The 26314-nt window shown below is 49.4% G+C and overlaps 1 protein-coding gene across 4 annotated transcripts in view; it reads right to left on the reverse strand.

Moving 5' to 3' along the window:
• The window catches only part of DENND4B (DENN domain containing 4B), a 2051633-nt gene extending 2027158 nt beyond the window's left edge, over positions 1-24475 (reverse strand). For 2 of the 4 annotated variants that reach the window (XM_069651381.1, XM_069651348.1), the window contains exon 1: positions 23511-24475. In XM_069651381.1, coding sequence (XP_069507482.1) covers positions 23511-23815 — 305 coding nt within the window. In that variant the 5' untranslated portion in view covers positions 23816-24475. The remainder of the gene's footprint in view (positions 1-23510) is intronic. The other 2 variants (XM_069651357.1, XM_069651374.1) reach the window with 2 other exon arrangements.
• Positions 24476-26314: the final 1839 nt, after the last annotated feature.

Here is a 26314-nt window from a genome sequence, read left to right on the forward strand (position 1 = left end):
CAACAGTTGTGTTTTTACATTAGATTTCTTCTGTAAAGTACTTGCATTACAATGTAATGAAACCAGCTTCATTTATATAGCAATTATTTATTGATATTGAGGAGGGGTTTGTCACAACACACGACACAGGGATGTAGTTTGGGAGTGATGTGTGCCCGTCGGGGAGGGGGTGGGGGAAGGCACATTCTAGCGTTTCGACCTGGGCACCAAGTTGATTAGAAACTGCCCTGGCTCCAGGCCCCTGAAGCAACCAGCTAGCTGGCACTCGGCCCCTGCGGCAACCGGCTAGCTTGCTGACTGCAGGCCCCTGATGCAAGTACCCAGAAGCAACCAACTAGCTTGCTTTATGCAGCAACAAGCTAGCTAGCGTTAGTACTCGGCTGCATCCAACTAAGCACCCCAATACCCTGGAACAACCTACGAAAAACAGTGAGGCCCAGTCCCATTTAAACACCAATTACATTCCGGCTCGTGTAGCAACCAGATCCATTCAGTCCCCTGTAACAACCAGAAAACTTAATTCCCCCAGACAAAGTGACGTCCTAGTCTAACAGCGCCAAGAGACCGCCGAAATAGCGGAAGCTGCGCTATTTAAGACTACATTACATTACTGAATACTGAAGTCCGTAGTCAGCTATTTGCAGAGACGTCTCTACTTTCAGCTGTCGGCAAAGAATGCCTTTCAGTCAGAAGAACAAGTAAGGCTAAACTACTCTACTGCCCGATGGCACTGCCACAAGAGCATGACGGGGGCACAGCTCCAAGGCAGGACACAGCCAAATCCAAAGACTCAAATCTTCATGGTCTCGTTTTACTGACCTTCACCCCGAAGCTTGTTTTGGAGGCATGTGGCACGTTCCCAAACACTACAAACTGTTTTATGGTGTTACGTATTCAACAGGTTCTGACAGATTACATAGTGGTCTGCAACGCGTTCAGCGAGGTTCCCAAATTCCTTCAAAAGAAGATCTGTGGCAAGTGTGTTTTCTATGAGAAACTGCTCCAAAGTGCATTTTACGTGTAACGCTGGATTACTTTTTTGTGCTAATCTCTATAAATACACGTGCTTAAAAGGATACAAAAAGCACGTGTGTTTACAGACATTAGCTTTTCGAGAGCTAGAACCCAACCGCAGATGGAGATGGACGGAAAGCTGTTCGTCCAACACAAACATGAGGAATTCCTCGGGGAGCCTTTGTAATTCCATTGTTTTTTTAAGCCTGTGCCTTCGCAGAAGTTAGAAAACATTGCATGTGCACAACAGGCTTGTTTGCACTCTAAACGAGTATCCAACTCAAACGGTTAAGGGTCATCTCTTCTGCAAGGGACTATATTTCTGCACGAGAAATATGCTGGCCTTGTAGTTATGTATGCATCATCAGTGAGGTGCAGTATGGGATTCTATTAACAAGGACTTAGAAATTATGAACATCTGGTGGAGGGTCGGTTTTGAATCAATTGCACCGCCTGGCTTTCTATTTTCTTTTGATCGCGTCTATAACATTGCAGATGGGAAACCCATCACTGGCGTAACAGGGGCCCCGCGCTACGGGGGGCCCGCTAGCACATGTCATGGGAGGGGCCCCTACTTGAAGAAAAAAAAAATGGAAAACATTTTTTCAAAATATTTTTTTTTAAATTTCTTTTTGAAATCACTTTGCCTTCATAAAGACATTATTTCTGTAAGAGAAATAATGTCTTTATGAAGACAGAGTGACTACAAAAAGAAACTTTCTTTTTGAAGTCTGATGGCTCCCTCTACCCCATGACATGGAAGACCCCAGGCTGGAGGCCTCCATGTCATGGGGTGGGGAGCCCTATGACTTCAAAAAGAAATCGTTTATTTTTGAAGTCACTCTTCCTTCATAAAGAAATGATTTCCATTATGGTTCGGTCCTTAACAGAAATAATGTCTTCATGAAGTCAGAGTGATTTCAAAAAGAAACAATCAGCCTCATTACAAGTTTGGCGGTAGCATTGCTGGTAAAACCGGCAAGCTGCCGCCAAACCTGCGCATTTTTCCAGCACCCACGAATGGGCAACTACCGGGTCATTACAAGACAAATGATCTTACTAGGCCTTGTGTCATTCAAATCGTGCAAGTGCGAGAATGAGAAATGCAAGGGGAAATGGAGCGGGGGGAGTGCAAGGAAGAAAAGAGGGGAAAACAGGCTGTAATGCTCCGAGTAAGTGCAGCCAGGACAGTGCGGCTCTCGGTAGTGCAAGGAGAACAAGGGACTTTAGGGTTACAGTTACAGTCCCTAAGTGCGTGGTAGGCCGGAGTCAGTGCAAGGGTGACTTATCAAGAAAGAGCATAGACTCAGTGAGACTCTGAAGGTAGCCAAGCAACCAGTCAGTACAGCAGACAGGTAGGTCAGCAGGGGAGGGAGAGAGCGAAAGCAGAGGAGAAGAGGAACATTTTGAGCTCCTTCTGGAACATCAGGTGGTCCGCTAAAGTTTGAGAGGGGCAGGGAGGCCATTCCAGAGGGTGGCATCCACAGAGGAGAAAGATCTACCCCCCACTGTCTGCCTTAAGAAGTGTCTAGCCCTTAGAGAGTTGGAGGTAGCTGGGGGAAGGGCTCAAGAAAAAAGGTATTTTTGAAGCGAGTGTTGGATGCAGTGTGGGCCCGACCCCAGAAAGCCTTGTGGACCCCGGGAGCCAGTGAAGAGATTTCAGGGCTGTAGAAATATGATCCCTGGGCTTGTGGCCAAGGATAAGTCTCGCTGTCCTTTTCTGGATTAGTTGCAGAGGGCGGAGAGTAGAGGAAGGTAGCTTGAGAAAGAGGCTGTTGCAGTAGTCTAGCCTAGAGAGAAACAGGGCACTGGAGACAGTGAGCTTCTAGGGGGAAAGTGAGAAAGGGAAGAGTCCCTTTGAGGAGGAGCAGCTGGTATGTACTGGGACTTCTTGGCTATGTCCGAGATGCGAGGAGAGAAAGAGTGGAGTCGAAGAGGACACAAAAGGTTTTTTGCCTCGCAGGAAGAGGGCCCAAGGTGGGCGGCCAGAGTGAGAGAGGGAAGCAGGGGCACGGGTCCCAATGAGATGGATCTCCATCTTAATGGCGCTGAGGTAGATATCGTTGGAGGTGCACCAATCCTGAATCACAGATGGACAATCAGGAATGAGCATGAGAGGAGCCTGAAGGAAAGCTGAAGTTAGAGGAGAAGGTAGAGATCAGGTCGGACAAAGGGGCTAAGTAGAGGTTAAAAAACCAGGGTGAGAGGACAGAGCACCGGGGAATGCCACAGGTAAAGAGAGGTGGCGGAGAGAACGGGAGCAAGTTGGACCTGGAAGGGGCAGTCCAAGAGGAAGGAGGTCAGCCACTCCAGGGCCTGATCCGTGATACCCAGGTTCTCACGTAGTCGATTGATCAGGATGGCGTGGTTGACTGTGTCGAAAGTAGAGGAAAGATCAAGGAGGATTAGGACAGAAGGAATGATGGAATCAAGGTTAGAGAGCAGATCTTCACGGGTGGTCAGGAGAGACGTTTAAGTGCCTCTGGCAGGTCTGAAGCCAGACTGATGGTCATGGAGACAACCAACAGATTCAATGTGGAGAGTAAGATGGGAGATGGCCAGCTTTTTTCCAAGAGTTTGCCCAGGAATGGGGTGATGGAGTTTGGGTGCTAGTTTGCCGGACCGGTAGGATCGGCAAACAGCTTCTTGAGGAGCGGGTGCACAAAGGAGTTCTTAATGGCAGAGGGCAACGTACCAGTGGTGAAAGAGTGATTACAGAAATCGGCCAGGGTGCAGCGATGTTGTCAATATGGTCCTTGATGGTTCTGGAGGAGCAGGGGAGCACCTATTTGGATGACACTTTCATGAATCGGACTTGTCTAGAAACCTTGTCAGGTGTTGTCGGAGAGAAAGAGGAGAAAGGAGGAAGAGAGGTAGAGATGGCCAAAGGGGGGCCGAGAGAGGGAGAGGAAGAGGAGATAGTGGACAGAATGTCCTGAGTTTTAGCGGAGAAGTAAGAGGCCAGAGCCATACAGAGGGCCTGGGAGGGAACAGGAGAGGTGGAGACCGGAACAGGATTGACCAGTTCTGTGCACATTTTAAAGAGTTTGGCCGTGTTGTTAGTGGCAGCAGAGACCCGGGCTTCAATGTGTGCTCTCTTCTTGACGACTGTTATTGCTTCAACTGGCATTGTTGTGCAACCAGTCTAGGTATGTCTAAATGTGGTCTGCCATGCTTTACTGTAATGCTATAACGTGTCTACACTGGTCTACATTGTGCAGCCAGTGGGACATGTTTTCACTGTGGCATGGCATTTTTAATAGTAATGCACTAATGTTCCTGTGCACTGTTGGTGACTTGCATGTATTGGATTGGTGTTACCCTACAAAACAATTGCAAACACTCTGGCTTTTTAGCCAATTTTTCTCAGAAAGTGTGCTATATATTGCATTAAAACACATATTTATATCTTTCTCCTAGTACAGTGTGCGGCATACCCCTTCAGCAGCACATTCATGCGTATTGTGCAAGCGTGATAATCTAGGCCTACCCAAAGTGTAGCACAACCCGTGATTTGTTGCCGAGTTGGGGGGGGGCCCTCAGCATGGCTCGCAGGGGGGGCCCCACATTTTGCGTTACGCCACTGAAACCCATATGCAAATCCGTCTTTGTCACAAGGATGATACTGCTGTAACCAGTACGGATTTTTCCGGCCTTCCGTGTAGATGGAATATCGTCTAGCAGTTCTAGCTGGACTGCTCCGTTTGGGGGCAATCATGACTGATTTGCATATTATTCATCCAGTTAGGTAACAGCAAGTACACATTAAAACACAAGGATATGGAATGACACCCAAAGGAAAGCTCAATGGTTGGTGCAAGATGAGTTTATGGCGTCATCTTGCAACAATTTGTTTTTTTTTCATAACATTTTATTGAGTTTTACAAGTATACACAACATCAACAATATTGCAATAATCAATGATAGTACCAATACAATAATGCAGTTTGTGCCAAGGGATAGGCTTGTTTCGATGGCTGAGGCGCTGTCCTTATTTGTCCATGCCCATGCCTTTTCACATTGCCAGAGGCGGGCACACGTGCCCTGGGTTCTCCCCTCCTGCTTCTTTAGCTTAATAGATCGCGCTGCCTTGGAGCCATCTGGTCAGTGGAGGTCTTCTAGTAAGAGCTGGAAACTTTACTGCGTAGTCCATAAATGGAGCCTAGATATTTAGAGCTTTGTTCTTCAGGAAGCCTGACCGGATTGCCGCAACCTTTTCGCCGACGGCTATGTCCCTGCATTAGGACCACCATAGTGCTACCGAGGGTCCATCTGTGTTTTTCCATAGCCGGGCCTTCGCAATTTTTGCTGCCAGGAGGAGGTGCGTGCAAAGGTGAGGGATAGGGTCCAAAAACGGGAGCGCCCCTCCCCCTGTTTCGCCCAAGAGGATTATGCCAGAGTCCCAGGGGATGGATAATCCGGTAATTTCCTTGATATAGTTCGTTACCTCTTTCCACTGTGCCTCTGCTTTTGGGCAGGCCCAGACCATGTGGAATAGGAGCCCCCGGTTGGGGCATCCGCGCCAGCAGGTCGCGGGAATGTCCGGGTTGGCCTTGTTTAGTTGAGCTGGAGTGACGTAATACCTGTAGCAGAGTTAGTAGCCCCTTCCCTGTTTGTGATGCACCGAGTGCTTTTATGCGGTCTCGTCCAGATTTTCTCCCACTCCTCCACCTCTATTTCCCGGCCCAGGTCTTTCTCCCATTTAAGCATGTATCTTTCCTTTTTAGAGGGGTCTGACCTGTCCAAGAGCCGATAGAGAGCTGAGATTCTGCCTCTCGTCGCTGGGGATGTTAGAGAGAGTTCCAGCACCGTCAGCTCTCTGGTGCTTTTTTCCCTAACTCCTCTGTGGGACAACCAGTGCCGATTTGGGCATAGTGGAATCTTTCCCGCTCGCCCACTCCGAATTTCGCCTTGCATCTCTTGAATGATATGGGGGATTCCCTCTTCCAGGAAGTCACTTGTTTTTAGTAGTCCCTCCTCTCTCCAGGGTTCGAAGCCAAGCAGGGGATTGCCTGGTGAGTATTCAGGGTTGTTCCAGATGGAGGTAAGAGGACCCAGTGTACCCCGGAAGCCCCATTTCCGGGCTGCGGCTTTCCAACTGCGAACAATTGTGTTTGTTGCAGACAGGGGACTGCTGTTCATCTGGGGTTTTATGTTTGGCAGGTGTGGGAGCTCCGATGGGGCGATCGGACACCAGGCCTCCTCTAGCTGGTTGCACCTCGGCTGATCCCCCATTTGGACCCAGGTGTATGCATGTGACAACTGCGCCGCAAGGGCATACCTAGCTACATCGGGTACTCCCAGCCCCCCCTGTTCTTCCCCCACATTATGATCCTCCTTCCGATTCGAGGCTTTCCCCCCTCATCCCCCCAGGCAAATTCCTGTATTTTCTTTTGCAGGGAGGCCAAAACGGGACCCGGGATATGAGTCGGTAATGCTGTGCAGTAGTACATCCACCTGCGGATTATATTAATTTTTATGGCTGTGATCCACCCAAACCAGGAGATTTCCTGGGCCTTCCATCGCTTTAGGTCATTTTGGAATTTGTTAATTAGCTGCGGGAAGTTACTTGAGTACAAGCGTGATGGCTCTTTAGTGATTTGTACCCCAAGGTAGTCAATTGCTCCTTTCGCCCATGGGATTGGCATTAGGGGGTTAAGGCTGATTCTTTCTTGCTTGGGGAGGTTAATTGCTAGGGCTGAGGATTTGTCTAGATCAGGCTTGTCCAACCTTTTTGAATGTGGGGCCGAAGCATTCACTTTTTGTCACCCGGAGGGCCGGCGAGCCAAAAGTGAACACCCTGACCCAAAGCAGTATATTCAAAAGCGATGGTGTGTGACCTTTGACGCAATATCATCACAGGCATAGCCATGCAGTCCCAAAGATAGCTTTTGGTGTCGGGGGCAGTGATCAAAGGTTAGTTTCTTGTGATTTATTCCAGTGTGTATGTGTTGATATTTCTCAAAAATAGTGGGGGCGACCGAGCATAGCGAGGGAGCTATAACAATCTAGGGAGGGTTTGGGGGGGTCTCCCCCCCAAGATTTTTTTTCCAAATATGGGGCTGAAATTGTGCATTTTACAGCAGGAAAAGTGACCAAAAAGCCATAAATTTACAATCAGTTCTAAAGGGGAACATGTACATTGCATGTCTCTAACAGCAGACAAGAACATTGTAGAACACAACACATTTTAATGATCAATGTGTCCACAGTGTAAGACAGCACTGTCACTGATACAACACATTGACATGCTGGTTGTGCCCAAAATATGCCTCTGTAGCAACATGTCTATGCTGGCTGTTCCCAATTTAGGCCAGCAGTGTCCTCTACAAAGCATGATTGATGCTGCCTGAGCATGTGCAGTGTGCCCAATACATATGCCAACTTATCTCTGTAATACACATTCATTACTTCTGTGGTAATGAAAGAATCATAATCCAATTCCAGGGGGCACCTGAGGCAGTAAAAGTCCTCCGCCACGGCCCAGTGTATTGGTCGGACCCAACATTGCAGAAATAAATTAATTAATTGTGTCCACAGACCCGACAAACATTGAACAAATAAATAAATAGGGCAGGGGAGCCGACTTATGAATTTCCCGGGTGGTGCCCAAATATAGGAAGTGACATAACCAGCACTTACATGACCGCATTTGCATGTAGTCGCCAACTTGGTGCTGGGGGTACGGGGGGGTGCAGAACAGTGGAAACATTGGCTAGCATGTATTGCATATACTAAAGGCAAGTAAGAAGGAGGTTTAAGCCTTCCAGTTGCATTCCAGTAGGCCAATACTGACCCTACTCCACCCCTCTATAATCATCCAGGTTGTGGTAGCCCTCAAAAGGCAGAGAAACACAACTAGGATGGGAGAACAAAATGCCATCCCATCCTGTGAGTGTGTCAAACCTCAGAGCAAAGACTGTGTGTGTGCCTTGGAGCACAATCTCACTAATTTGGTGCAAATCGCGTAAGTGGGTTCATGGGAATGCCATGCGTGTGTGTGGGCTTCATAACCCAGATCACTTGCTCACTTCTTCACTGTGAAACTCTGTCCAAGGCAGTACTGTCCCAATGGTGAGAAGTGTCATATTTTCACATTAACTATGCTTAAGCACTTTGGGTTATTGAATAGTGCTGCTACATTCGGAGTAATTCCATCCCTTTAAATATATTAGCTCTTGTATAACCACAACAGTGTTGATTTATTCTGATGATGATGAAGATGATGTTAGACTTGCTCAATAGTTCTGGTTCTGTATCATTAAATGTACTTCAGATCTTCAGAGTCTCGGGAGGATAGCTCAGAGGCAACGTGCTCGCCTTGGAAGCAAGACGACAAGGAGAAGCACAGGTTCGATCCCTCTGGGTATATCATACCTCTACATCTGTGCACCCCTCTTGCCAAAAGGGGTGCACAGAGGGGTGCACAGATGTACAAATACACCCAACCCAAAACGATTTTTAGAAATTGAGGGACAGACTTGCTTTGCATCTGTGCCTCCATTTCTAAAAAACGTTTTGGGTTGGGTGTACCTCTATATCTGTGCACCCCTCTTCCCAAGAGGGGTGCACAGATGTACAAATACACCCAACCCAAAATTATTTTTTAGAAATTGGGGGACAGACTTGCTTTGCATCTGTGCCTCCATTTCTAAAAATCGTTTTGGGTTGGGTGTACCTCTACATCTGTGCACCCTTCTTGCTAAGCGGGGTGCACAGATGTACAAATACATCCAACCCAAAACGATTTTTAGAAATTGAGGGACAGACTTGCTTTGCATCTGTGCCTCCATCTGTGCCTCCATTTCTAAAAAAATGTTTTGGGTTGGGTGTACCTCTACATCTGTGCACCCCTCTTACCAAGAGGTGTGCACAGATGTACAAATACACCCAACCCAAAATGATTTTTTAGAAATTGGGGGACAGACTTGCTTTGCATCTGTGCCTCCATTTCTAAAAATCGTTTTGGGTTGGGTGTACTTCTACATCTGTGCACCCCTCTTGCCAAGCGGGGTGCACAGATGTACAAATACATCCAACCCAAAACGATTTTTAGAAATTGAGGGACAGACTTGCTTTACATCTGTGCCTCCATTTCTGAAAATCGTTTTGGGTTGGGTTTACCTCTACATCCGTGCACACAGATGTAGAAGTATACCCGAACCAAAACGATTTTTAGAAATTGAGGGACAGATGCAAAACAAGAGCCTCTTGCTTTGCATCCGTCCCACAATTTTAAAACATTGTTTTTTACCCGGCTTTTACCCGGACCGCCAGAGAGAGACACAGTATGGGTGGAACAAAGGGCCATCCATACTGCGTCTCTTCTCTCTGGCCTAGGGGGGCCGGAGCACCCGCATACTGTGCGCCCCTGAAACCAGGCCGTGGCCTGTAACTGCCTCTGGTGCTGGGGGCACCAGAGGCAGTTACAGACCACGGTCGGTTTATTTATTTATTTGTACAATGTTTGCCAGGTCCGTGGACCCAATTAATTTATTTATTTCTGCAATGTTGGGTCCGCCCAACATTGCAGAAATAAATAAATTAATCGGGTCCACGGACCCGACAAACATTGAACAAATAAATAAATAAACCGGGCCGTGGCCTGTTACTGCCTCTGTTACCCCCCCTCCCCCTTTTAGGGGGCACCAGAGGCCGTAACAGTCCTCCACCACGGCCGGTTTATTTCTTTATTTGTTTAATGTTGTCTATACAGCCTCGCGGGCCACATGAAATGGCTTGGAGGGCCACATTGTGGCCCGCGGGCCGTATGTTGGACAACCTTGGTCTAGATTAACCCTGAACCCGGAGATCACTCCGAATTCCTTAATTTCCTCCCAGAGGGTCCCCAGAGAAGCCACCAGGTCTGTTGCTGTTACTAGGACATTGTCCGCGTATAGAGCGATTTTATATTCGTGGTTTCCCACAGTGATCCCCATTATCCTCATGTTCTGCCTAATTCTCGCTGCAAAGGGCTCCATGGATAGGGCGAAAATCAGGGGCGAGAGTGGGCAGCCCTGCCTAGTGCCCCTAGATATGCGTATTGCCTCGGACCTGGCGCCGTTGACCCGTAGTTGTGTGGCGAGTGTCTGATAATTGGCTATTACCAAGTTGTGAAGTTGGGGCCAAAGCCGTAGTGCTCCAACACACTCCGGATATACCCCCAGACCACCAGATCAAAAGCTTTATGCGCGTCCAAGAATTTGACTGCCATTCCCACACCCAGCGTATGAGCGCTTTCAATGAGGTCTATCGTCCGCCTTATATTATCGTGGGTCCCCCTCCCTGGAATAAATCCCGTTTGGTCACGGTCTATCAAGCTCGGGAGAGTCGCCCCCAGTCTACGTGCTAGGACTTTGCGAAAATGTTCCCGCCATTGTTCAGTAATGTGATCGGTTGGTAAGACGCAGACAACTCAGGGTCTTTCCCAGCTTTATGTAGCAGCACTGTGAGCGACTCTGCCATTGATTTGGTGACCGATTTGGATGACAGGAAGGAATTGAACAGGGCTGACATATGCGGTGCTAGTATGCTCGCATATTTTTTTATAGAAGCTTGTGGTTAATCCGTCTGGGCCCGGCGCAGTGGTCTTGAGGGATTTAATGGCCTCAATAGTTTCTTCGGTAGTGATAGGGGATTCCAGGGATGCCAGTTGGGCTTTGTTTTGAGGGCGGATAGTCTGCAGGTACTCTGGCAGGCTGTCCAACGGTGTGGGTTTCCCTAACATTATAGCTTTATGATGTCGAACCAGTTCGCTGATTTTGTCTGCCTCTGAGTAGTGGACCTTGCCGTCGGCTCCCACCAGTTTGATATTGTTCCTACTATGGACCTTTTTTCAATTTTTGTGCTAGTACTCGGTTCGCCTTATTCCCTTTGCTATAATAGAACTGTTTCGTGAAGGCTAGTGATCTGGCTGTCCGATCGGCCCAGTGCATTTCTAGTGCTATTTTGGCTTTCCTCAGGGCCCTCTCGGTTTTCCTGAAACTTCGGGATTTCAGCTCTGCATCCCAGTGCTTTACGTTTTCCTCCAGTTTAGCTGTGGCGATGTTCGAGATCCGCCTCTGTTCTGCCCCATAACTGATTAGGGACACTCTGACCACTGCTTTCATAGCTTCCCAAACAATATTCATGGGGGGAGTCATCTATCGTGTTCTCCCTGAAGTAGTTGGTTATCGTTTCGCCAATTTCCTTCCTGATGCACTCGTCTAACAGTAGAGAGTCGTTCAGTTTCCAATGTCTCTGAGTGGGGTGTCTTTGGCCAGATATGCTGAGATTTGCGGACACTGGGGCGTGATCGGAGATCATGCATGTGTGGATCTCTGTTTTATTTAAAAATGGGTATAGGACCCCGGAGATTAGTAAAAGGTCTATTCTTGAAAACCCTGTGTGTGCACAGAAGTAGTGGGTGTAGTCCCTTGATGTTCCACTGAATAACCTCCAAGCATCTACAGATTCAGTTTCCCTGAGCAGCTTTGCCAGAGATAGTGCTTGTGCGAAGTCTGCATTTGTGGGCAGCAGAGTTTTGTCCACTTGGGGGTTTGGCGTAGTATTGAAATCCCCGCCCATAATCAGGTGCCCCTCCTGAAAGGCTAAGATGGTCGGAATTAATTCAGAGATGAACTTGCTTTGGGACGTGTTGGGTCCATAGATTGTAATAATAGTAATAGGTAGTTCCTCGAATAGCCCCTTAAGTAGTAGGAAAACGCCTCCCGGGTCTCTTCTCACCATGATCTTTGATAGGGGGACCCTGTGACTCAGCAGTATTGCCACCCCTCTTTTCTTCTCTCCAGACATGGCAAAGTAAGCTTTTGTAGATCTGCTGAATCTGACCCGGTGTTCATCTTCCTGCAGTAAGTGGGTTTCCTGGAGGAGGACGATGTCTCTGGCTAATTGTCCCAACCTGTGTTCCACTGATCTGCGCTTCCTTGGGGAATTGAAGCCCTCGACGTTCATGAGAGGATTACCACTTCGTTTGTGTCAGCCTTCCCCTCGATCTTCGGCATTGGCTATGGTGAACTCTTTGTCCCCTGCTGATTCCGGCTCCTTTGAGTGCGGGGCAAAACCGCTTCATTGGCATAACGCAGGCGATGATGTTGATGTGACGTGTTGTGAAGTTGGCTGAGAACACGGACCATGTGTGTCCCGTCTTTCAGTGGTGTGAACTTGTCCCTCCTTGTCCCTCTCCCCCCCCACCCTCCTTCTTGGCCTAGTAGGGAGAACCTCATCCTACTGCCAATGGGAAACTGGTGGCGCGTGTGCACCGGAAGGTGGCCAACTGGGCCGCCGAAACCAAATAAGATTAAGCTCGAACATTACTCCCGCACTGCAACTGTATGAGTAGGCTCCTTTTGCGAGGAATTCAGATTGCTGACTCTGGGAGGACCATTACTCGCCCATCCCCCCCGAGCCCCTCATAGGAATTTGTGGGTATCGTGGAGCCCACGAAACTTGATTGGCAATCGATATTGCTGCTGTTCATCCTGGGTTGGACTCTTTCCAGGGAGGACCTCGGAGCCTGCGCCTTCTATTGACTTTTGTCCAGGTTGCTTCCGACTGTTTCCTGGGGGCTGCCCGGCCTGCTCCCTCAGATTCTGATTCTTCCTCTCCCCCACTGATGCCCATAAATGTGTCCGCCTCCTTTGGTGACTGAACCTGCTTCTGAGCCCCCTCCCAGATGAATCTCACAGAAGTCGGGAAACCCCAGTGGTATGGAATCTTTCTTTCCCGCAGCCATTCCGTGAATGCTCTCATGGCTTTTCGTTTTTGAAGAGTGGAATTCACCAAGTCTTGGTAGAGAGATATTGCGGATCCTTGGAAGGTGATTTGGTGCATTTGTCTTGCCTACTGCACGATTTCCTCCTTGACTTTAAAGAAATGTACCCTCTCCAGGACGTCCAGGGGGAGAGCCGACGCCTGTCTTGGAGTCGTTCTATGAACGCGGTCCAATTCCAGTGGTGAGTTGTCCGGAAGGGCGATTATGAATCTGAGCAAGTCCGACACATAGCTCTTTAGGTCTGCGTCTGGGATTGAAGATGGAATCCCCCGCAGGCAGATATTGTTCCACCAGGACCGGTTCTCTGCATCCTCCTGCTTTGCTTCTAGGAGGTCGCACCTCGCTTCTAGGGCTGCAATTCTGTCCCGGCCTTGCTCACACTCGGATCTTTGGTCACAGATCTCAGTTTCAATTTCAGCGGCTCGGTGTTCCACGGCTACCACGCTCTTATCGAGGGAGTTGCTCTTTTCCGTGACCTCTTCCGTGCTTTTCTGAATTTCCTTCGTTGGTGCAGATAGCAAGTCTTGGAGGTTGGCTTTTGTGACCATCTATGATGGACTATGGGCTGCTAAGTTATGGGTAGTGCTAGTGGCTGGATCCTCTGGTGGCTCCCCAGTCTTGGACCTTTCCGTGGGGGTGCTGCTCATCAGGGGGGCAATGTCTGTTTGTCTGGATGTTTTCCTGCTTTTTGCCATTTAGCTTCTGCTTGATGCTTTTAGCTCTGCAGGATGCGAGATGCCCCTGGCACTTCTCCCCAAGCGGGGTCTGCCGGTGTCTGTGCTGGTTCCCCACCTCCCAAACCTTGGCTCCCCCCAGAGGGGTTCAATGAGCTTAGCGAAGGAGTGTGCAGGAGCATGAATTGAAGGTCACAATGATTTTAGCCTTGAGGCTGGGGGGTAATGTCACCAGTTCTGTGCACTTTCACCTGGCCGCGGGCACCCCCTAGGTGGGGGAGGTTCAGTGAGCAAGGAAAAGTCAGCTAATGAATAGACCAGACAGCAGGAGGCTTCACAGGTTTGAGGGTCTGAGTTCCCAGTTATACTGATATATCGTGGGTCCCCTTGACAGATAGGGCTTTGACAACTCCCCTTGATGGATATAGGCTGGCTTTAGGGGGGAGCTTGTGGGAGGAGGGGTCCGGGCTGGTGTGAGAAGAAAGCCTGGGTTTCATGTAGGCCGCGGCAGAGCCCCGCACTCCCCCGTCTCCTCACCTTGCCTGGTCCGGTGTTGCAGTTCCACGAGCCCCCGCCCCTCCGAGTGGCCGCAGGTGTTTACTTGCAGGGCGTGAGGAGCCCGGATCTGTGGGCGGATGGGTCGATGGGTCCGCGCTGCAGATGTTGATGGTGGATGTCAGTGCTCCAATTTGGTCTACCGGAGGCGGTCCGATATTGCGGCTCCGAGGCGCCCAGGAGAGCAGGCTGATGAGTGGATGGGGCTGAGCTGCGGGCAGCCGCTGCGTGCGCCGGCTGTTGGTTCGCTCCTGCTCTGGGGAACCTGATGCCAGACCCAAGGTGCAGCGATGCAGCAATCCTCCTCAGGCCCCTCAGGCGACCGCATATGCAGCTGGTGTGATGTGGGGGACCCTGGATTACAGCAGGGTGGGCCCGATCCTGCGCCGAGCGTCCGGTGGGCTCTGTGTGGGGCGTTCCACCCAGCAGGGCCGCTCAGCGGAATTGATGGATACTGCTACCTTGTCACAGGTGGAGGGGCCACACACACTGGTAGAGGGAGAGGAAGAGAGGAGCCCCAACCAGGCGCCCACGGTCCCCCGTGTGCAGATTTGTCCCATGGTGCTGCACAGTCTCTTGCCGGGCTCCCCCATGCCTCGGTTGAGCTTGGGCCGGTCTGCGCCATCCCAGGCCGCTGGAGACGCGGTGTGCAGTGCCTGTAGAGCGGGAAAGGTCGAGGCTCAGTCGGAGGTGCCCAGTTCCTCCGACTCCCACGATTGCCAGGCTTCACTGTGGGAGGGAGGGAGCTAGGGTGCTGGAGCGTCCGAGGCAGTGCGGGTGTGCAAGATGATCTTGTCCGGCGGCCAGGGCTGCTTTAGCTCGCCTGCACCTCCCCCTCAAGGCTGGTATATGGGCTGCGAGGTGGCGGCCGCCATCTTTTGGCCGCGTGGGACCCGGCTAGAATTTCGGACCACAGCTTGAAGATCAGACCGCGGAGCAGGGCCAGGTTTGAGCGACAGCCGCCGATGGGGTTCCCCCAGCTTGTGTTTAAATTGCAGGCATAAACGGGGTTCGGATCCGGCGATTCTTAACACGATGCATGGCGCCGAGCAGGAGCTCCTAAGGAGATATACCGATCGCGGCAGCTCCAAGCCACGCCCCCCGCAACAATTCTTTTTAAAACAATGTGACACCTTGATCACAGCCTCTCGAAACCTTGTCCTAAGTGTGGCATTGTAGGAAGAGGAATCCAGGAACCAAGTGGCAGCGGTGAGTGCAGCAGCTGCTTATATGCTGCCACCCTGACCCGCACACTGCCATTCCCGGCCGCTTCCCACAACACCACGCATGGACGTTCAGATTTTCTTATACCTGGATAGACTGTGTATAAACATGGCCCCAAAGTCCCTGGCCACTGACATTGATTTCGCACAATAGGTTATAAGAGTTGGTTCCAGTGTTAGACCACCCAGCTTGCTCCCGAATCACTAGTACTGTTCACCTGAGCCAACTTAGAAGCTTGACTGCTAATATTTGATTCCTACTTTAAGTTGCATGTAAATGGAACTCTCAGGTAGCAAAACAGACTGACCCACTTTAACCTCTCTTTCTCCCTCCCTCCGCTGGACTCCTTCCGGCCTCCTTCAAATCTGTAACTGCTTACCCCTATTGACCCAAATATCGCAGCAAACTATCACCCACTTTCTCTCCTTTTAAAATTCCTTGAGCTTGTGGACTTCAACCAGATCACTTAGTACCTAGAGGATAATGGTCTTAGAGTGGGGAACCTCAATGCAGAGGTAGAATGGGTTTTGAGGTCAATGGCTTTGTAAACGATGCAGAGTCCTTAGAATGTAACTCTCTGGTGTATGGAGAGCCAGTGAAGCTGGGAGAGAGATGGGATTATATATGTGTGTTTGGTTAACTGTATAATGAGTACTGCTGCTGTGTTCTGTATGGCTTGCAGGTGGACAAGAGTGTTTTTGAGGAGTCCAGTGAGGATTCCATTCCCGTAGTCAAGCTTGGAGAGGACTAGTGCCTAGACTGCAATACGGAAGTCGTCAAGGGCAATAACAAAGTTCCTCACCATAGTGACTACCTTACTCCTAGTCATAGTCCCCTTTCCTCCATACTTGTGGGACATTTCGTCCTTCGGGACGGGACCGGAGCACTTTTTTTCAAAAAGCATCAAAAATTGAAAATGTTTGTCCTTCTCTTTTTACGCAGGGTACCGCATGCGGCCGTAACCCTGCCCTCCTGAGCTCCGCTCTCGCGCATCGCCCTTCAGTCCTTTTCTATCGCCAGGTCTGCGAACGTTTAGCAGTTAAAGAGGTTACTTATTGGAGGGGACGGCGGGCAGGCGTATGGAGGAAAGGGGACTATGGACTAGGAGTAAGGTAGTCACTACGATGAGTAACTTTGTTATACTCCTACGTCCCGTCCCCTTTCCTCCATACCAAGCACTCCTCACAGGCAATACGGGTGGATGGAAACTCCTTACTGAAAAAGGTTTTTAAGAACAGCCTTGCCGAATTGAGCATCAGCCCTGGAGCTCAGGTCCAAGCAGTAATGCTTACAAAAAGGTGATGTGGAGGCCCACTTAGCCGCTTTGGAAATGGTTTCCCAGGGAACATATTTTTAAAAGGCAACAGCAGCCGCTTTGCCACGTACAAGATGGGCATGAATGCCCTTCGGAGGTTGAAGGCCCTTAATGGTATACGCCTCCGAGATACAGGAGGCAATCCATCGGGAGATAGTAGCTTTTGAAGTGGGTTTCCCTTTCGGGTCACCAACATCACAAAGAGTTGGGAGGAGCCCTTACGTTCAGTTCTTCTGACCAGATAGAACTTCAGAGCTCATCTGACATCTAAATTGTGTAATAATCTCAGCATCTGAGGCCGGGTTCGGAAAAAAGACAGTTAATGATATAGATTGATTCAAATGAAAATCCGTCACCGCTTTAGGAAGGAAAGAAGGTTGGGTGCGGAGCACAACCTTGTCCTTATGGAAGGTGAGGAACGGATGTTCCACAGACAAAGCTTGAAGCTCGCTTATTCGCCTTGCCGAAGTTACTGCAATCAGAAATGCACCCTTCCATGAAATGTACTTTAGATCCGCCGTAGCCATGGGTTCAAATGGTTAATGGCATAAGGCGTTGAGGACCACATTCAAATCCCATTTTGGATGAGGATTGCGTACAGGTGGAAAAAGATCCAATAGACCTGCGAAATGCATCTTAATAACTGTGTTCGCCAAAGAAAAGGAACAGTTGTCAGTGGACAGCTAGGGAGCAATAGCCGACAAGTAGGTCCTACAAGACAAAACATGAATGCCCGAAGCTGCCAGATGAGAAATGAATGAGCGAACAGTGTCAATTGTAGCCTGTCTGGGGTCCAGCTGCTTCGCTAAACACCAGTGGCAAAACCGGAGCCACTTGCTCATACACTGAGACCTCGTAGAGGGTTTCCTGCCCACTTGGATAATGCGCATATTGTCCTCGGACAGTTAAACCGTGCCAAGTTTTTGAATTCAGGCACCAGGCCACCAAGCTGAATGATTGTGGGGAGGGGTGCCACATCTGCTGATCGCACTGCTGTGGCAGGTTGGGAATCAATGGCAGTCTGATCGGAGGACAAATCGACAGATGCTGAAGTTCCAAGAACCTCAATCTGGCTGGCAACCAAGGAGCTATGAACAGGAGAGTGCAATTCGATGTAATCCTAAGCTCGCAAAGTGACCAATGAATCAGAAGAAGAGGCGGGAAGGCATAGGCCTTCATGTTGTGCCACGGAATTTCGAATGTCCTCTAGAGTGGAGGCCACAAGACCATTCCTGGATGCATAAGGAGGAAGTTTCCTGTTTGTAGAAGTCACAAAGAGGTCCACTTCTGGAGTGCCCCATTGGCAAAAGATGGTGGAGAGGACCTCTGTGTTATGTTCCCACTAGTAGATGGCCGCTGTTTGTTGGCTGAGTGAGTCTGCAGTCACATTGAATTGCCCCGGAATGTGTACCGCCAGTAGCCAAATGATGTGCTGGATGGCCCATTCCCAAATCTGAATGGCAAGGTCCACAAGAGTTGGTGATTTGGTGCCACCATGCTGGTTGATATAAAACATCGACGAGTTGTCCGTACAGATGCGGACCACCGGTTCGTGATGGACGGTTGAAAAGCTTTCCACGCCAGAAATACCGCCAGGAGTTCCAAATAATTTATATGAAACTGCCTGTCCTACAGAGTCCATGGATCGACGACCTGGAGATGATGCAGCGTAACACCCCACCCCAGAAGGGAGGAGTCCATGGTAATTATCACTTGTGGACAGGGCTCCTGAAAGGAGGCCCCCACTGTAAGATTGTTGGTCGAAGACCACCATAGAAGGTCTGCCATCATGCAGGATGTAACTGGGATCATTTTGGAATCCGATTTCAAAGCCTGACACCAAGAGCTCCGAAGAAGCCAGCTGCGTATGCCTCATTTTGAGACATGCAAGAGGAAGAGCAAGTATGCACGAGGCCATGAGGCCCAGAGGTCTCTGGAACCACCAAGCCGTCATGGGCTCCGACTGGATGAAGAGTTGACACATGACGAATAGATCCGCAATCCTGTCCGCCGTCAAATACACCCTGGAGCCGATCATGTTCCAACGGAAACCCAGGTAAATCAGGTCCTGGGAGATTTCCGTCCAGTTCACCGACAGCCCAAGATGGAACAGGAGCTGGAGGAGATAATGGAGATTGCTCGAAGCCGACAGTGGACAAGGGCTGCGTAGGAGCCGGTCGTCCAAATACGGATATACATGAACACCCTGTAACCGAAGGAAAGCTGCGATGACCGACATAATCTTCGTAAAGACACGCAGCACCGAGCTGAGACCAAAAGGGAGCATGCAGATTTGGAAATGCTCCCCTCCCAGGAAGAACCGCAGATATTTTTGATGCGATCTCCAAATCAGGATGTGCATATACGTGTTCCGAAGGTCCACTACACTGAGCCGGTCGCTCTTCCGAAGAGAGGACTTTATTTGGCAGGGTGTGATCATCTTGAATTTCTCTTGGGGAAAGGTCGAGGATGATGCACAGGCCAGCCTGGTTAGGTTTGGGCACTGTGAACAGACGAGAGTAGAAGCCCTCCCCTTGTTCCCCAAGGGGAACAGGTTCCATCGCCCTGAGGTCTAGAAGCATCTGAACCTCGGCTCTGAGGGAGGGTGTCCCGATCTGTTCGAAGGGAGGGTTGAAGGGTAGGGTAGGGGTGAGGGGCAAGCGAAAGCCTGCCCGAGTGATGGACAAAACCCACCGGTCTTTGGTGATGGTCTGCCATGCCTCCAGATGAGACGAGATTCGTCCTCCCACCAGATTCTCGTGCGACCGACAGAAAATATAATTTTACAGATTTGTCAGCAGGGAGACTACCTGCTCCTGGAGAGGAGGCTGATGGGCGAGAGAAAAACCGACCACACTGTTTGACGGGTGCCACCAAACGGAGGTTCAGTTCTGCGCGCCCGCCGGTCCTGAAACCATCTGAAGCCAGAGAAGGAGCGAGACTGAGACCCTGGCCTCTGTGTATAAGGGGTCTTAGCTGAGACCTTCGCCAGGACCAACAAAGAATTGGTGTTTAGGTGCTTGCCTTGGTCTTTGTAAGTTCCTCATCCATAGAGGAATGAAACAAGTCCTTGCCGTCGAAGGGAAGGTCCAGAACTTTATCTTGCACCTCCTTCGAAAACTTTGTCGCATGGAGCCATGCCTGGTGGGAGGTGTCAATTCCCACCATAAGGCCTCGAGCTCAGGTATCTACATGTGTAAGGTATAAGTAACCTGGAAAGAGACTGCGCCTAATTTTTGCAAATTAGTTTTATTTCTCAGAAAATTGCCCTTATAGTTGATGAGACGTGTTTCGGTCCTCCAAGGACCTTTTTCAAATCAGGGCTATTGATTAGTCTTGTAGTTATGTAAGATGCCCCTGTCACATAATGTGAAAAATGAGCTTCCATATGTCAAAAGGGTAAATCCCTGCTGTTCAGAATAAGCGCGTACGATCGCAAAGTTGCTACAAGTCTCGAGGGGGCCGTATCTACATGGTGTGCCGCGGCTTTCAGCAGATCCTGTGGTAACACCCTGGCGTCCGACAGACCAGCTTTGAAGACGTCTAGCCTATCCGCAGGAATACAGTCCTGGAAATCATCCAACTCATATTAGCTGCAGCCAGGATGAGCTCAGTGTTCGCCTTACGAAGTTGGAGGGCTGAATTGGCAAATACTTTCTTGCACAAGGAGTCTAGGATTTTATCTTCCTTGGAGAGAATCTGAGTTGCAGCCGTTGAGGTCGCAGAGGCCGGCTTGTATTGAAGCGTGGCCGCAGCAACCACCGTCGAGGAAGGGAGCGGACAAGGCTATCTCCTCAGAGGTGTGAAGCCAGTAACAAGCGTCAATTCAATTCTCTTACTGATATGCAGCCCGGTGGGGGGGCTTATCCCAGACCTTACGGGCCTCAGACAAAACGTCTTTCTGGAGGAACAGGCCGGTACGCTCTTGTGGTGACAAGGTGATCGCTCCCGAAAGCACCCCTTCCTGCGGAGCGGGGGCCTCAGGGGGGTGGGGGGGCCTCAGGTACTGGAATGTCGAGGAGGGCCATCATATCCAGAACCCAGTCATGGAATGCTTTGACGGAGCAGGGCTGCTCTTCGCTATCCTAATCTGCTTGAGGGTCATCCAGCGAGAAAAAGGACTGAAGGGCGATGCGTGGAGCTAAGGAGGGCGGGATTACGGCCACGTGCGGTAGCCCGCGTAAAAGAAAAGAAGGACAAACATTTTCAATGTTTGAGGCTTTTTGAAAATAAGTGCTCTGGTCCCGTCCCGAAGGCCGGAATGTCCCACAAGTATGGAGGAAAGGGGACCGAACGTAGGAGTATGATGTGTCGTAGCTTGCGTAGGATGTATAGCTGAAAGTTTCATGCTTTTGTGACAGCATCTACATGGTCTGTGAAGGATAGGCGTGGGTTGGGCTTCAGACTTTACTGGTGTGCATAGGGATATTTGTGGGTTGTCTACGGTGAGTTCTCTAACCGATCGGGTGTGGTCCGTATGTCTGGAGTTGAGGAGGTATTCCGTTTTGGATATAATCAGTTTGAGGAAGTGAGCGGCCATCCAGGTCCTGATGGTGGAGAGTGTGGAGTTCTGAGGGAGAGGACAAGTATATTTGCACATTTTCTGCGTATTGTTGAAAGGGGACGTTGTGGCTACTTAGCTTTTGTCCGAGGTATGCAATGTATGAGTTGAACAGGAGGGGAGATAGGGAGAATCCTTGTGGAACTTTGTATTCAACTGTGGTGTGATTTGATCAATAGTGGGGCATGAAAACAAAGTATGTCCTAAGTGAGGAATAAGTAAACCAGTTGAGAAAAGTGACTGTGAACTTCATTCTGTGGGATAGAATGGTTAGGGGGATGATGTAGTCGATAGGTGCAGTGAGATGAAGGAGGGTCGTCTCCCTTTCTCAGTGAGGTTGTCCAGGATATGAAGGGTTACAGACTTGGTGCTCTGGAAGAGGCGAAACCCCGATTGGAAGGGGGTGAGGAAGTTGTTTGCAGTGATGAAATGTTGGAGTTGGTTTGTATCAAAGCATTCCATTATTCTGGTGATGTATGGCAGGATTGGGAAGTGACGGTAGTGGGTTGGCGAGCAAGAGGGGTTCAGAGCATGGTTTCTTCAGGAGGGTGGAGATTGTTCTGTTTTGAGTGTAGGGGTGGTGCATTTTGTAGCTAATATTGTCCCAGTGCGAGGCCAGTGTGGTGATGCAGTTTCATGCTGCATGAGCTGGACATGCGTCATGAAGATAGTCAGCAGATTTTGTTTTGGCAGTGGGGGTGACAGTATCATCAACATATGAGGGGGCCGGTATTCCCCTGCTATCTATATGTGGGAAATATGTATTTAACAGTCACTGCATAGGACAAACATTACTAATAAACCAAGCGGAGCATACCAATCAAAGTAATGAGCAGCTCTTTTTACACCCTGGCCTAGTCAGGCACACGTTGACCAGTGCACAGTAAGATCTCACTGACCTGAGCACAGCTCAAATCAAGCTTGCCCAGCTCAAATACCTGTAACCTTCTCCTACTAACCTGTGTCCACTATTTACCATGTGCAAAACTCTTGCCAGCTTGTTCCTGGCCCTTAAGCCAGTTCTGACCGACCTCCCCCAATATCATCAAGAGCAGATCTGTACCACTTCCCATGCCCATAACATGTAGAGTTGCCCCGACTCTTCCTGTGCCTCTGCAGGGCAAAATTGAACCAGCTCTTGTCATTTTCTTCACACCTGCACAGTTATTTCATCCCAGCTTCTTTAGTACTTGACCAACTGACCCTATCTTGTACTTTTGGATCTGCACCAACTCTTCCAACGTTAGTGCTAGTAGAACCAGACAAGCTGTTTCTGCCACTGCTTTTCTCTTGAGTTTTCTGCAGACCTACCCAAGCTCTTCCGGTCATGTAACTGTAGACATGACCCAGCCCTTTCCCCACATTTACTAGAGACCTACCCCTGTTCTTCATACTGAATTACTGCAGACCTCTCCCAACTTTTCTTACCCAGTTTACATGCATGCAAAAACTGGTAGCCTGTGATTTTGAGAATGCCTGTAAAAGATTATTGGCCAAATCTAGAAGACACTTAAAGAACAATGGGTCATATATAATAGGAACAGAGTTATATAGTGTATCTCACGTGGAAGTTACATTGTTGGGACAATGTGTACTTGGAACTCTTTACGCAGGGGTAGGTAGGTTATGCATGCTGGCAAATGAAAACCTGATTCAGCCTTGCCACAATGTTCCAATACTTTAAATGCATCTATACACCTACTCCAGATATTCTCTCCGAGTATATGTACACGCCTACCCTCTTCTATCCTATTCAGAAGGACTTATACATCTCGTGCTGCTCAGTTTCTGTACGTGGCCTGATGTGGCTGTTCTGGTCCTATTCTCATAACCTGGACCTACTTCACTACTGTAGTTGCAGTTTCCTAGCTCGTTTTGACAAGTCTTTTTTTGTTATCTCAAGGGTGGGTGCTACCACACACACGATGCAAAAGTCAACAGGTGATCAACGGGTACGTTTAACTAACAGACAAGTTTTCCATTTCTCTCTTCTGCTCCAACCAACACTGGTTAGAATGTTGTAGGATATCCCACACAATATGACATTGTAGCATTCTAGAGTATCTGAAAAAACCTGCATGAGGCAGGGACATGGCACTGCCTTAGCTCCAATGGCTCAGTGACTGAGACTAACTCCCACTCTTCCTACCAGTTGCTGTAGACATAACCCAACTCATCAACGCTGCCCAACTCTCTTCACTCAGCTCTTGTAGTCTTTGCTCAACTCTTCATGTCCAGTTACCATCACCAGGCCTAGCTCTGTGCACCTAATGTGGACAGACCTGGCCCAGCCCAGATCCTCCGGGCATGAGCCAGCTCTTCTTGCAGAGCTCCTATAGACGTGACTCAGTTCCCCCCCTCGTGTCTTCAGTTGTAGCCAAACATCTCACTGACCTTATTATATGATGGGTGCTGACACGTTCCGTGCTTGGGGCTTCTCGACGTGCTCTTCCACATCGATCTGGTACTCCACTTTCTCCTTCAGAAGAACCCCTTTCTCGTCTCTGTCCAGAGTCCCATGTATCTCTACCAGTTGCCCAATTACCTGCCTGTGCCAGAATCCCCTGGTGGGCTGTTCGCTCAGCACCCACCGGGGTCTCTTTGGACAGTCGCCACCACGGTGGATCCTGTATGACAGAGTCAGAACCAGCAAGTACTCCCCGGGGTCTCTGTGGATACCCCGGGGTGTCTCTGGGCATTTTCTTCCAGGGTTACGGCAAGTGCTTTCACTCACGACATTGTTGGCATCCTGATTTGATTGTCTCTATGGTTACTCTCATATGGTGACTCTCCACTCTGAATCCTCTCGTGTGTGTTCTCAGTTAATCTCCAACTGCTATGGTCGATACCTCTCTCTGCGAAGGAAGCAAGGGTGGTCTCTATTCACTGTTCCAGTAGGGGGGCGCTACGTTCGCTCTGTTTTGGGTTCTCGCTGTGCAGGAGTCTCTTTTCTGAAGGGGGTGAATGGTTGCCTTGTATTGTTGGCTCTGTACAGGAGCTTACCTCTGCTCGGCAGGAATGGTATATTTGTGCAGTGTTGTGTTCTCGGTACGTGGGGAACGGGGGTTATCTCCTAACTGGATGGTGTCAGTGCTGGGTGCTCTGTCAATGCTGAAAAGCCTTCTGTGCAGCGGAACGGCTCTGTTGTCGGAATGGTTATCTAGGGCGACTCTGTATTTATGTTCTGCGGCAGGGTTGGGGTTTTTCTCCCCTATCAGTAGTACTCTGGCCCTCTGCTGCCCTCACCACCTGCAATTCCCAGACATAACGCCTCGGCTTCTTGCAATTCGCGGAATATCCCCATTCGGCCGCCGTAGCCGCTGCTCTGCGTTGGTGAATGACAGACACATACAACCACTGCTCGAGCAACGAGACCGAATCAGAGTATAGAATGCCTCCCACAACAGAGAGCAACGAGAGCCATCTACAGTGGCTAGGCGGCCCCTCACAGTACTATCACCCATGGGGACATGGTAGCGACATAGGTCACATACCATAAAACTGTGAAACATAGATAACTTACTAACGTGAACTCATTTGCCGCTTTCTGGAAAGCAGACTGCCAGACTGATCCAAGCGGTTAATTGTGTTTGTTTCATATAAGTGATTAATAATGAGCTGGAAAAGCTAAATATAACGGGCTGCATCTACAGTAAGGGTAAGAGACGAACATGGCATGTAACACGCATACTTGCCAACCCTACAGATTTAGGCAGTAGCCTAATGCTTTTTAAGCAGTCCTACCCATAGCTCTCAACTCACACGCTTTTGGCGGGTGTCACCCGCCTTGTAAAGGGCTGACTCACCCGCCAAGACTCCTGCACGCCCATTCATTCCAATGGGCGTCTCATCGGGTGATTTCACCCGCCTTTGTAACACAAATGGTTGAGAACTATGCCTACCACCTACAGATTTGGGTGACAGTTCCTACTGCTTTTTACAGTGGCAGGACATTTATGTGACTCTAAGGCAGTCTGCTTGAGACCAGCTCAGGACAACGCATGCAAAACATTAATTACTCTGTCTCTACAGTGCGCTGGTAGGTCATTACTTTTATTTGGCTCAGACCAATCCACTGACCTGGCAGCTACATGACTGTGCTGCTGCTGCCGGTACAACCCTTAGGTGAACCACCAGTGAAGGCAGGCGGCAGAGCTTAACGCCATGTGCCTATCTATCAGAATGAGGGGTATCAGTCTCTATGTCATCAGTGTTCAACTTGCACTGCAGGAATACAAATGTATTGCCCAGGCTGCTGCTACAGAGCAGTGGCAAACGTTGCCTACCAGCTCTGTGTGATTACCTTCTGTGAAGTTAGGTAATTGAATTTGGTGTTAACTTAACATTCAGAATTATACATTTTTAACATTTGAACATCTTTCCATGTGCTGTCTGGTGGGATTTTAGAATGCTTCAATGGATGGTGCCAACAATGTATGTTTTGTATTTTGCTGTGATGTAATTGTTATGCAAATTATTATTCATGAAACTTGAAAAATCCTACATCTTTTTGGTCACAGAATGTTGGCAAGTATGAACACGTGCCAGCGACATGTGCCACTGCATGTCCCTAACTGCTGAACCCATATGCATGCACTTGTGTTGGCCGACCCCTTACCCTCACCCGGCAATAATTTGGCTCACAAAATTTTTCAAGTGTTGGCAATAAAAGGCTGTAGGATTTTATTGTGCAGATATGGTTATAGAGATAACAATAATCACATATCATAATAGTGTCATACTTTTGGGCACCGGGTCCTGAGGTTACCCCCTCTGGCCCGTGCCGCCTTCTCATGTCCCACGACTTGTTGTGGGCACCGTACAGTGCCCTGTACCTCTTTTCCTTTGTTCTTCTCCCTTATTTGTAGGGTGGGAGGGTTTTGTGGTAAAGAAGCAAAGTGTGGAAGACGCCGAGTGAACAGCGAACCTCCTGTTTGTTTGGTTACCCGTTCAGGGTCCACAAACAGATTGTGTTTTCTTAGAGCTTTCTGCTCTTATTTATAAGACCCAGGGGAGCCCTGGGTCTTTGATGTGTATAGTAGTGGGGGCTACAGTTGGCTTTTGTTTGGTGCTTCTGATTGCGACCTGGTCGTGTCCCATCATATTCTTGTATGTCTGGATGGGGAGGATGGTGAGATCGGATCCAGAGTTGGCCATGACGCGCGTTTCCATTCCATCCACCCTTACCATGCAATGGC

This window comes from Ambystoma mexicanum, chromosome 1p (assembly GCF_040938575.1).
Source record: "Ambystoma mexicanum isolate Mex_15411 chromosome 1p, UKY_AmexF1_1, whole genome shotgun sequence".
Taxonomy (NCBI): domain Eukaryota; kingdom Metazoa; phylum Chordata; class Amphibia; order Caudata; family Ambystomatidae; genus Ambystoma; species Ambystoma mexicanum.